This window comes from Scyliorhinus torazame, chromosome 10 (genome assembly GCF_047496885.1).
Source record: "Scyliorhinus torazame isolate Kashiwa2021f chromosome 10, sScyTor2.1, whole genome shotgun sequence".
NCBI classification, from domain to species: Eukaryota; Metazoa; Chordata; class Chondrichthyes; order Carcharhiniformes; family Scyliorhinidae; genus Scyliorhinus; species Scyliorhinus torazame.
The window spans coordinates 85,035,088-85,048,440 of NC_092716.1; the positions used below are offsets into that span (position 1 = coordinate 85,035,088).

General features: G+C 45.0%; 1 protein-coding gene across 3 annotated transcripts in view; it reads left to right on the forward strand.

Annotated features, from left to right (window-relative positions):
* The window catches only part of edc4 (enhancer of mRNA decapping 4), a 172,226-nt gene that overhangs the window by 98,785 nt on the left and 60,088 nt on the right, over positions 1–13,353 (forward strand). For 2 of the 3 annotated variants that reach the window (XM_072518359.1, XM_072518357.1), the window contains exons 21-22: positions 4,969–5,002; positions 7,496–7,679. In XM_072518359.1, coding sequence (XP_072374460.1) covers positions 4,969–5,002; positions 7,496–7,679 — 218 coding nt within the window. The remainder of the gene's footprint in view (positions 1–4,968; positions 5,003–7,495; positions 7,680–13,353) is intronic. The other variant, XM_072518358.1, reaches the window with a different exon arrangement.

The following is a 13,353-nucleotide window of genomic DNA, read 5'->3' on the forward strand; positions in this document are numbered from 1 at the left end:
GACCCGAAGCTCCCGCTCCTGGGTCTTTTGTTCCTCCTTTAGCCCTTCGATCGCCTGTAGTATCAGGGCCAACAGCTCTTTCTTCATTTCCTTTTTGATCTCTTCCACACAGCATTTCAAGAACTCTTGTTGTTCAGGGCCCCATGTTAAACTGCCACCTTCCGACGCCATCTTGGTTTTTGCTTGCCTTCCTTGCCGCTGTTCTAAAGGATCCACTGCAATCCGGCCACTTTCTCCTCCTTTTTTCATCCGTATCCAGGGGGGATTCCCTTCTGGTTTACCGCACAGTGTTTTTAGCCGTCAAAATTGCCGTTGGGGCTCCTGTCAAGAGCCCAAAAGTCCGTTTCACCGCGAGCTGCCGAAACGTGCGACTCAGCTGGTCATCGCCGCACCCGGAAGTCCAAGCACCAGCTTTCTAATTAGTTATTCCATTTGTATAATTCAACTAATAGAAAAAAAACGTTGAATTATCAGAGTAAACTCACTTCTGGTCACAGCCAATGAGATATTTTGAAGCAGAAGCACGAATGAAGCAAAATGCAGCAGCCAATGTTTGCACATCAGGGCCCCACAAATGACAAGGTAAAGAATAATCCGTTTTAGTAGCATTGATTGAGGGAATATTATTGTCACTTGATGTGATCTTTTACCTGAAACTGTTTAATGCCTCTTCTGAAAGTTCAAATCTCTTGACCGTGTGGCATTCAGTACCACAATAAATATAAACTTAAATTATGTGTGAACATTTCTGGTGAGGTACTTCAACTCTTGATTCATGAGTGTCAATAAATGCCTCCTTAAAGTGCCTCCTCATCTGATTGCAAATCTTAAGTTTAAATGCGTCATGTGAAATGAAGTGTTGCACCTTTGGTCCCCATCACAATCTACCACTGACTTCATCTCCCTGGCTACTGTCTAAGCAGACTATTCACAGCTCCAGTGTCCTGTTTGACCTGGAGCTCAGCTTCCGACCAAGTTACCTACTTTCATCTCCTTATGATAACCTGTCTGTCCCTGCCTCAATCCACCTCCAACTGAATCTCATCTATAGGTGTGTTGCCTCCAGATTATTATTCCAATGTTGTGCTAGGTAGTCTCCCAACCTCATCCTAACCTATCCATCGGCTTTGTGCTTGATATGGCTCCTGGTCTGGCAATACCTGGAAATTAAAATTCTCATCCTGTTTACATTTGTCCATTTCCTTGTTTCTCCACGTCACGAACCTTCTCCAACTCTACAAGCCACTGAAATCGCTGTGCTCCTCCAATTCTGACCCCTTGCATATGCCTGATTTCTTTGACTTCACCTTTTCAGCCATCTTCTTAAAACCATCTGCCCTGTCTTCTTCACTCTCACTTCCAACAATAATTACGAGAAACTCACAAACTTGATTTGTTGCTAAGATCAAGACTTTTTATCAGCTGTCTCTGCTTCTCAATCCCATTGGCCAAACTTCCTTCATAGTTTCTCACCCTCAAGCCCTGAAATCCTTCTCCTGTTTCTCTCGTGTCCCCTCACTCTCTGCGCTCAACTTGTCCGAGACCCACCTCTTGTACTGTCGACCCCAATCCCACTAAATTGCTGTCAATCCACCTTCCCCTCTTTAGATTTAGATTTATTCTCACATGTACTGAGGTACTGTGAAAAATATTGTTCTGTGTACAGTCCAGGCAGATTGTTCCATACATGAAAAACATGGGACATATGATCAATACATAATGTATAAGCATAGACATCAGGTGAAGCATACGGAGTGTAGTGCTGCACAGTAGAGAAATGAGTGGAAAGATCAGTTCAGTCCATAAGAAGCCCCTCCTTTAAATTTGCCTTTATTGCCTCACTCCTGATAAATACAGCCCTTGACCCAGCATCAGACAGCTTTCCTCTGTGCTTATCTTTTCTGTATCTCCACATTTGAATCCTTCCAAACAGATTTCTGCTGCTGTCACAGCACTGAAATGGTTTTTGGCAAGTCTCAAATGACGTCCTATGTGGTTGTGACAATGGCAGACTATCCCTCCTCATCCTCCTTGACTTCTTCCACATTCCCACTGGGTGGGACTTTGTTCACCTGGTTCTACATTTCTTCTTCTCAGCATGGCCAGAGTATCATTTGGCAAAAGCTTTTCCATACTGACGTCATTGGAGCCTGTGAGCAAGACAGAAAGAAAGTTGCATAGGGAATTGTACTCTTGTTTTTATATCCTGGATTTCCTTTTGGATTTTCGATGTTTGGGTGCCAGGCAACAGTTGTTTCCACCCAACATGACTCTGGTGATGCGTACATCATTTCTCTCTCGCGCTCAGACAATGATGTAGTCCAGGAGGCTCCAATGTGTGTTGTCTTGTATTTATCTTTGACTGAGTGCTTTTGTCGTGATGAGCTAATTTCAGTGCAGTTGGTGAGGAGGAGGAGACTGTTTTCATTTGAATTCCTCACTCCTCCTTTCCAAACAGTGCCCTTCCAGACTGCAGTTACGTCCAACTCTGACAGTGAAATCTCCCAGTAGAATTAGTTTGTCTTGATTTGGGATGGCAGCCAATAGGGAATCCAGATCTGCATGAAGAGCTTTTTGGTTTTGTCAGTAGAATTGAATGGAGTGGCATTCAATCTCAAGGTCTGATCTCTAGGAGGGCTGAGAAAATGCTTTAAGGACGCTCTGAAAGCCTCATTGAAAAAGGGACAAATTGACCTTGGCACATGGGAGGAACTAGCCGTGCATTGTGCCATGTGGTGGTGCCTCCCCTAAGAAGCTGCAGCTCAGTCAGACACGGACTACATAAATTCTGCTGTGGCGAAGTGATGAAAACAGAGGAGAGAGAACAGCTCTCCTATTCAAGAACCCCCTTCTTCAGGACAGCTGTCATCATCTCCAAAGACTTGTGGCTCCAGAATTGGCTTGCTGAATCACCTGAGAACACACAACATGGTAGACATCATCCTCGTTTCGAGGGACTGACTATGATAATTAGGAGTGGCTTCTTTTCCCGTTCCTGCACTGTAGCCTCTGGTGTCCCCCAAGAATCTTTCCTTGGCCCCTTCATATTTCTCATCTACATGCTACCCCTTGACGTCGACATCTGAAAGCATAGAGCATTAGTTTTCATGCGTGCACCAACCAGCTCTACTCACCACCATCTTTCTCAACTCTTCATTGTTAAATTATCAGTGGGTGAGCAAACATTTTCCCAACAAATATTGGGAAGACCGAAACCTTTGTCTGTGGACCTGCTGCAAACTCTACTCCCTAGCTGAGGCAAGCATGGTGGCGCAGTGGTTCGCACTGCTGCCTACAGCGCTGAGGACCCGGGTTTGATCCCGGCGCCCGGGGTCACTGTCTGTGTGGAGTTTGCATATTCTCCCGGTGTCTGCATGGGCTTCACCCTCACAACCCAAAGATGTATAGGTTAGGTGGATTGACCACACACAATTGCCCCTTAATTGGGGGAAAAAAAAAAATTGGGTACTCTAAATTTATTTTAAAAACTCTACTCCTTAGTGACCAACTCTTTTTTACTCTCCCTGGCAACAGTGAAGCTAAACCTCAATATTCTCCACCTTGTCATATTTGACTCCAGGTTGAGAACCTGACCACATAGCTGCAATATCTCTAAGACCACCCATTTCCACTTCCATAACTTCACCCATCACTGCCCCTATCTTAGCTCACCATCTGCTTTAATTTTTATTCATCCCTTTGCTACCTCTAGACCTGACTATTCCGACACATCACTTCCTGGCCTCCCACATTCTACTCTCCTTGAATTTGAGGTCTCCAAAAACTCTGCTGCTCTTGTCCTGACGCACACCCAAGTCCCATTCACTTATTCCCCCCGATGCTCGCTAACAACATACATTGACTCACCATCAAGCAATGCCTTGATGTTAGAATTCTTATTTATGTTTTGCAGTCCTCCATGATCTTGCTACTTCCCATCTTTCTAATCTCATCTCGCCACACAACCCTCCAGACAGTTGCACTGATCTAATTCTGGCCCTTTAAACACCTCCAGTTCTGATTGTTCCACCAACTTTTGGTCATGCCTTCACCTGTATAGGCCATAAGCTCTGGAATTCCCTCCCTAAACTCCTCCCACTCTCTTCCATTCTGTTGCTCACATCTTTGACTCAGCTTTTGGCCATCTGCCATAATCTCACACAATGTGACTTGGTTTCTAATTTCTTTTAAAATTTTATTGTTGATTTCCCAAAGAGGAAAGGAGACGGTAAACAACATCCAATACAGAACCATAATGCAACATTCTCCTTAATCACGACAGTCAGCTTGAACTCCTGTGTACAAATCCTGTCACTGTGGTTCCAAAGGGCTGTCTTGATGTCACTGAGGGTGCTGGCGTGAGAGTAGACAACAAAACGAATGGTGTCAAGGGAGAACTGAATAGGACCCAGCAATTCTTCCAATGAATTGTTCAGTTCCAGAGCAAAACTTCGTTGGGACTTGTCAAGCTCAGGAACCAGAATTTGTTTCAGGGTTATGTTTGTTAGAAAAATGGGCCCAGGTCACTGTCCATGTGGAGTTTGCACATTCTCCCTGTGTCTGCGTGGGTCCCCCCCCCAACCCAAATATGTGTAGGATAGGTGGATTGGTCCCTTAATTCGAAAAAAAAGAATTGGGTACTTTAAAGTAAAATAAAAACGGAGCTTACCTCAGCTGGGGTGCAGGTAAGGTACTAAATTGGCCTTGATGCTTCTCTTTCCTGATCACTTCCTACTGAATCGTGTTGTAAAATACACGCATGTGGATTTTGGCTGAGAATAGAATCAGCTTGGCTGCTGGTCATTAACTGCTGAGGATTGCACGTGAATTTTCATGGTCCAACCTAAGGGAGCTGCTGTTTTATTTTGACATTGTGCATTTAATGCAACAAGTAAGGACTTATACTAATGAGTTTTGTTTTTCCAAGAAATTTTAAAAGTGAAATAATTTTCTTTTTTTTCCATTCAGGGAGACCACACAATCTCCACGGTCAGAGCAGCAGGTTGGTTCATGCAAAATGTTTCCACCATGTATATAGTTTTCATGCACCAGATGTTTTTATTCGCATTTAAAAATGAATTGTCCAATAACTTGAATTAAGCAATGTAAGTAGCACAAAGTGGGAATTTAGTGCTGAAAAATTGAATTCAATAATTTGAGTTAAGCAACTTTTGAATTAAGAGTAATCGGCGTTTGGTAAAATTCTAGGACTTATTAAATGTTTTTTTGTCAAGCATCTTCATGGAAAAAGTTGAAGTTGAAGAAGTTCATGTCATTTCATACATATGCAGTTCGGCCACTAATTAGAATGGAGAGTTGCCTCCTAACAGCCCATAACAGCCTCCCTGAACAGGCGCCGGAATGTGGCGACTGGGGGCTTTTCACAACTTTATTGAAGCCTACTTGTGACAATAAGCGATTTTCATTTTCGTTTTTCATAACATCCCAGTGATCTGTAGTTAAAATCTGAAATGATAATCTTGATAAAATGTTGCATTTATCCTTTAGTTTCTTCATCCATGCTTTAGACATTTTATTATATGGTTCCAGTGTGAGTGGACTTCTGCAGTTAACTCATTGGGGAAATTTAGAGATCTTTTGACTATGGATGTGATCACTGATACTGCTGTTGCCTGTTCTCCATGGTTTTTCTATATTAAGGACCTATATTAGGGCGGCACAGTGGCTAACACTGCTGCCTCACAGCGCCAGGGACCAAGGTTCGATTCTGGCCGTGGGTGACCCTGTGGGGTTTGCACATTCTTCCCTGTTTGCGTGGGTTTCCTCTGGGTGCTCCTGGAAGTCACCATTATCCAGAATCTTGATGACCACAGTCCAAAGATGTTCAGGCTAGGTGGGATTATGGGGGTAGGGGAATGAGCCTAGGTAGAGTGCTCTTTCAGAGGGTTGGTGCAGATTTGATGGGCCGAATGACCTTCTGCTCTGCAGTTATTCTATGATTCTATGGACCTAGTTACAGGGAGACTCCTAAGTGTGATCCAGTACCAGAGTGAAGTTAAGAACTTTGTAATAGGACTAAAGAAGCAGAAACCGATCATGTTAAATTTGTTGAGTACATCATGGGCACGATTCTCCGACCCCCCACCGGGTCAGAGAATCGCCAGGGGCTGGAGTGAATCCCGCCCCCGCCGTGTCCCGAATTCTCCGCCACCAGAGATTCGGCGGCGGCGGGAATCGCGCCGGTCGGCAGGCCCATCCCCGGCGATTTTCCGGTCCGCGATGGGCCAAAGTCCCGCCGCTGTCAACCCACGCCAGCCGGCGTGGATTGAATCACCTTTCGAACGGCGGGACAAGGCAGCGCGAGTGGGCTCCGGGGTCCCTGGGGGGGGGGGAGGGGAGAGGGAGGGGGGCGCAGGGCGATCTGGCCCCGAGGGGTGCCCCCACGGTGGCCTGGCCCGCGATCAGGGCCCACCGATCCGCGGGCGGGCCTGTGCCGTCGGGGCACTCTTTTCCTTCTGCCTTCGCCATGGTCTTCACTATGGCGGTGGCGGAAGAGACCCCCTCCACTGCGCATGCGCGGGGATGCCGTGAGCGGCCGCTGACGCTCCCGTGCATGCGTCGCACGGCAAAGTCATTTCCGCGCCAGCTGGCGGGGCGCCAAAGGCCTTTCCCGCCAGCCGACGGGGCGGAAATCACTCAGGCGCGGGCCTAGTCCCTCAAGGTGAGGGCTTGGCCCCTCAAGATGCGGAGAATTCCGCACCTTTGGGGCGGCGCAATGCCGGACTGATTCGTGCCATTTTTGGCGCCGGTCGGCGGACATTGCACCGATTGCGGAGAATCCCGCCCCATGTTTGTGCTAGATTATAAAATGGAGATCTTGATGGGTAGGCTTTTTACTTCCTCTATTGGAGAATAGGGAAACTAATTTTACCTATTGGCCAGTGATGTTACATGTAGTTAGAGGTCGATGGTCCATTAATTGAGATGTTGCCATTTTGTTGCTCTTTTATGAACTTGACAAAGTTGTAATGATTTGCGAAGTGAATGGTGAAAAGCAGACCAAAGTTTTTGCCACCATGGAACAACATGAAATGCAAACAAGTACCTTACTCCACCCCACTTTACACATGTTTTAAATAAATTAAACTGATGTAAATTGTATGTTTTGATTATTCTTGATCTCTTTGTATTGTGCAAAGTGTAATTCATGAGGAGCAGAGTTTGACTAATTTTCCCCTTGCTTAAGGGTTTTGGGACTATCTGAGTACCCATCCAGCTTTCCTGGCTGAGAACAGACTTCGTGGTCTGCATGGCTACTCAACCAGAGTTCTTGAGGGAGCTTAATCTTCGTTCTTTGTGTACTACAGCCAAACGCTGGCCATTCAAACTATCTTCACCCTTCATACAAAATAATTAAACTTGTGTTGGATGAGCACCTCATAACCTCCTTTAAAATCAAGAAATTTAATCTATGTCTAATTTAATCTTTTATTTGAAAAAAATCAATCTCTTAAGATTCATTTTATTTTGTCAGCAGCAGTTCAACACAGACCAGGACGAGTTGCTGTCTCTTCTACGAAGCCAACAGAGGGAGCTGTGTGAATTGAGACAAAACCAGTTAGAGCTTATGCAGAGGCTCACCGATCATATGGATGCGGTACAGGGCTCTATTATGGGTCATGTAGAAAGGATTATGGTCACACAGCAAGAACAGGAACGTATCCTTTTGTACTGCATAATGCTAAAGGACTTTGGTGTTTAGCTTCATCGAGTAAGTCATATTTATTCTGTTAGAAACAATGGCTTTTAAAAAGGTTATATTCTAGGTATTCCTGTAAACATATTGCAAAAAATAAACCATCTTCTCCAATTCAATGATTCTATCCACTGAAAGTAGCATTGGCATTAGAAGTAGATTAGATCCTCACACCAGCAGATTAGATTATAAACTCTGAGAACTGGTTTAGCTGTTAACAAACTGTACACTTTTGAGGTTCCAATAACTATATAAACTGTTCAAGGATAGCTGAACTCCCTTGATTGTGTTGCATCAGTCATGCTTCAGAGAAACATTCCCCAGTCGTAGCTTTAGAAACCTGATCCTTTGCCAGGAACTCTTGGCTCCAGATCTCATTAAAGCCCTGATGCAAGCATGGACAAAAGAGCTGAATCCAGAGGTTAGTTGAGAGTGTACTTTTGTTATCAAGGAGGATTTAACTGTAGCACCAAGGGACCTGAGGAAAATCCGAGGGAAAACTTTTCCCTTGCTGGATTCCTCTCCAGCACTAAGGAGAATGGTTGTGATTGTTCCAGGTCATTCATCTTAGCTCAGGACTTTACTGCGCTGGTTCCTCAGGGCAGTGCCCCAAGCCTAACCAGTTTCAGCTGCTTCTTCAATTACCTTTCATCCATTAAAAGGGCAAAAATGGAATGTTTGCTGAAGGTTGGACAATGCTTCATTCCATTCACAATTCCTTAGATAATGAAGGACTTACGACCGCGGCAGCATTCATATTTATGCTGATAAGGGCAAATAGCGGCAGTGCCAGAACAGCTATCTCCAACAAGAGTGTGTGTAGCCAATTCCCTTTCAATGGAATTAGCATTGTTGAATTCCTGACTATCAACATCCTGGAAGTCACCATTATCCAGAATCTTGATGACCAGCCAAACATACTGTGGCGACAAGAGCAGGTCAGAGGCTGGGAATTTTGTATAGAGTGACTTACCATCTGATCTATCATTACCTTGGGGCACAAGTCAAGAGTGTGACTGAATGCTCTCCATTTGCCTGGATGAGTATAGCTCCAACAATTCACGAAGCTCAACACCATCCAAGTAAAAACAGCTTCCTTGATCATTCATCTTAAACATTCACTTCCACCATCATCGGTGTATAGTGGCTGCATTATGGATTTTCCACAGAATGCTCTGCAGGAACAGAAGAACTAGGAACAGGAGTAGGCCATCTGACCCCTCGAGCCTGCTCCGCCATTTAATGAGATCATGGCTGATCTTTGTGGACTCAGCGCCATTCTCCGGCCCGTACACCATATCCCCGAATCCCTTTTCTTTAGAAAGGTATCTATCTTTTTCTTAAAAACGTTTAAAGAAGGAGCCTCAACTGCTTCACTGGGCATGGAATTCCAGAGATTCACAACCCTTTGGGTGAAGAAGTTCCTCCTACACTCCATCCTAAATCTACTTCCCCTTATTTTGAGGCTATGCCCTCTAGTTCTGCTTTCCCCGACCAGTGGAAACAACCTGCCCGCATCTATCCTATCTATTCCCTTCATAATTTTATATGTTTCAATAAGATCCCCCCCGCATCCTTTTAAACTCCAATGAGTACAGTCCCAGTCTACTCAACCTCTCGTCATAATCTAATCCTCTCAACTCTGGGATCAACCTAGTGAATCTCCTCTGCACTCCCTCCAGTGCCAATATGTCCTTTCTCAGGTAAGGAGACCAAAAGTGAACACACTACTCCAGATGCGGCCTCACCAACACCCTATACAATTGCAGCATAACCTCCCTAGTCTTGAGCTCCATCCCTCTAGCAACGAAAGACAAAACTCGATTAGCCTTCTTAATCACCTGTTGCACCTGCATACCAACTTTTTGCGACTCGTGCACCAGCACACCCAGGTCCCTCTGCACAGCAGCATGTTTTAACATCTTACCGTTTAAATAAGAATCCATTCTGCTGTTATTCCTCCCAAAATGGATAGCCTCACACTTGGCAACATTGAATTCCATCTGCCAGACCCTAGCCCGTTCACCTAACCTATCCAAATCCTTCTGCAGACTTCCGGTATCATCTGCACTTTTTGCTTTACCACTCATCTTAGTGTCGTCTGCAAACTTTGACACATTGCACTTGGTCCCCAACTCCAAATCGTCTATGTAAATTGTGAACAACTGCGGGCCCAACACTGATCCTTGAGGGACCCCACTAGTTACAGGTTGCCAACCAGAGAAACACCCATTTATCCCCACTCTCTGCTTTCTGTTAGTTAACTAATCCTCTACCCATGCTACCACTTTACCCTCAATGCCATGCATCTTTAGTTTATCATAGAATTTACAGTGCAGAAGGAGGCCATTCGGCCCATCGAGTCTGCACCGGCTCTTGGAAAGAGCACCTTACCCAATGTCAACATCTCCACCCTATCCCCATAACCCAGTAACCCCACCCAACACTAAGGGCAATTTTGGACACTAAGGGCAATTTAGCATGGCCAATCCACCTAACCTGCACATCTTTGGACTGTGGGAGGAAACCGGAGCACCCGGAGGAAACCCACGCACACACTGGGGGGGATGTGCAGACTCCGCACAAACAGTGACCCAAGCCGGGAATCGAACCTGGGACCCTGGAGCTGTGAAGCAATCGTGCTATCCACAATGCTACCGTGCTGCCCCTTTGTATGCAGCAACCTTTTGTGTGGCACCTTGTTAAAAGCTTTCTGGAAATCCAGATATACCATATCCATTGGCTCCCCGTTATCTACTGCACTGGTAACGTCCTCAAAAAATTCTACCAAATTAGTCAGACACGACCTACCCTTTGTGAACCCATGCTGCGTCTGCCCAATGGGACAATTTCCCTCCAGGTGCCCCGCTATTTCCTCCTTAATGATAGATTCCAGCATTTTCCCTACAACCAAAGTTGAGCTTACCGGCCTATAATTACCCGCTTTCTGCCGACCTCCTTTTTTAAACAGTGGTGTCACGTTTGCTACTTTCCAATCCTCTGGGACCACCCCAGAGTCTAGTGAATTTTGATAAATTATCACTAGTGCGTTTACAATTTCCCTAGCCATCTCTTTTAACACTCTGGGATGCATCCCATCAGGGCCAGGAGACTTGTCTACCTTTAGCCCCGTTAGCTTGCCCAATACTGCCTCCTTAATGATTACAATCATCTCGAGGTCCTCACCTATCATATCTTTATTTCCATCAGTCACTGGCATGTTATTTGTGTCCTCCACTGTGAAGACTGACCCAAAAAACCTGTTCAGCTCCTCAGCCATTTCCCCGTCTCCTATTATTAAATCTCCCTTCTCATCTTCCAAAGGACCAATATTTACCTTAGCCACTCTTTTTTGTCTTATATATTTGTAGAAGCTTTTACTATCTGCTTTTATGTTCTGAGCCAGTTTACTTTCATAGTCTACCTTACTCTTCTTTATGGCTTTTTTAGTAGCTTTCAGTTGTCCCCTAAAGACTTCCCAGTCCTCTAGTCTCCCACTAATTTTTGCCACTTTGTATGTTTTTTCCTTCAATTTGATACTCTCCCTCACCTCCTTAGATATCCATGGTCGATTTTTCCCCTTTCTACCGTCTTTCTTTTTTGTCGGTATGAACCTTTTCTGAACACTGTGAAAGATCGCTCGGAAGGTTCTCCACTGTTCCTCAACTGCTTCACCATGAAGTCTTTGCTCCCAGTCTACCTTAGCTAGTTCTTCTCTCATCCCATTGTAATCGCCTTTGTTTAAGCACAAAACACTAGTGTTTGATTTTACCTTGTCATCCTCCAACTGTATTTTAAATTCCACCATATTGTGGTCGCTCCTTCCAAGAGGATCCCGAACTATGAGATTATTAAGCAATCCTGCCTTATTACACAGGACCAGATCCAGGACCGCTTGTTCCCTTGTAGGTTCCATTACATACTGTTCCAGGAAATTATATCCCGGGCACATTCTATAAACTCCTCCTCAAGGCTGCCAACCTAGTTAAACCAATCGATATGCAGATTAAAATCTCCCATGATAACCGCTGTACCATTTCTACATGCATCCGTTATTTCTTTGCTTATTGTCTGCCCTGCCATCCTGTTACTATTTGGTGGACTACTCCTATCAGTGACCTTTTCGCCTTACTATTCCTGATTTCCACCCAAATTGATTCAACCTCCATAGCACCAATATCATCCCTTACTATTGCCCGGATGCCACCCTTAAACAACAAAGCTACACCACCGCCCTTACAGTCCATTCTATCCTTTCGTATAGTCTGATACCCTTGGATATTTAACTCCCAGTCGTGACCATCTTTTAACCATGTTTCAGTAATGGCCACTAAATCATAGTCATTCACGATGATTTGCGCCATCAACTCATTCACCTTATTTCGTATACTACGAGCATTCAGGTAAAGTACACTTATGCTGTTTTTTATGTCTTTGTTATGAATCCTAACACCTTGATCAGTAACTTTTCACAATTTATTTTTCCTCTTACCCTTTCTCCTAATTTTCCTTGTCTTTGAACCCATATCTCTACATAATAACCTGTCACGTAACCTGCTGCCTTGATCTCCATTAACCATTATACTGTCCATAGCTTTACACTTCCCTTCCTCCCAACTTGCTAGTTTAAAGTCCTTGTGACCAACCTATTTATCCTATTCGCTAGAACACTGGTCCCAGAATGGTTCAGGTGAAGACCGTCCCAACGGTACAGGTCCCTCCTGCCCCAGTACTGATGCCAATGCCCCATGAAATGGAATCCCTCTTTCCCGCACCACTCCTTTAGCCACGTGTTAACTTCTCTAATTTTCTCAACCCTATGCCAATTGGCACGTGGCTCGGGTAGTAATCCAGAGATTATAACCCTGGAGGACCTGTTCTTTAATTTAGTCCCTAGTGTTTGATAATCCCCAAACAGGTCCTCTTTCCTAGTCTTACCTATGTTGTTAGTCCCAACGTGGACCACAACAACTGGATCCTCCCCCTCCCTCTCCAAAATCCTTTCAAGCCGATCAGAGATGTCCCTCACCCTGGCACCGGGCAGGCAACATACCATGCGGGACTCTCTATCTGGCTTACAAAGGATGCCATCAATCCCCCTAATTATAGAATCCCCTACAACTACCACTTGTCTTTTTGCTCCCCCCTCTTGAATGGCTTCCTGTACCACGGTGCAGTGGTCAGTCAACGCATCCTCCCTACAGCCCTCTTCCTTATCCACATAGGGAGCAAGTACCTCATACCTGTTGGACAAGGTCAAGGGCTGAGGCTCCTACCTAAACTCAGGATCCCCCTACCTGCCTCCCTTGCAGTCACACCACTCTGTCCCTGACCACTGTCCGAATTAACAGTACTTATTCTACCGGGTGTGACTGCCTCCTGAAACAAAGCGTCCAGGTAATTTTCCCCCTCCCTGATGTGCCGCAGTGTGCGCAGCTCGGTCTCTAGCTCATCAATTCTGAGCCGAAGTTCCTCGAGCAGCCAACACTTGCTGCAGATGTGGTCACTGACGGTCTCAATGGGATCCACCAGTTCCATCATCATACAGCAACAGCACATCACCTGTCCAGCCATATTCAATTAGTTAATTAATTTAAATAATTTTTTTAATTTAAAAAAAAAATAACCTCAAGGAT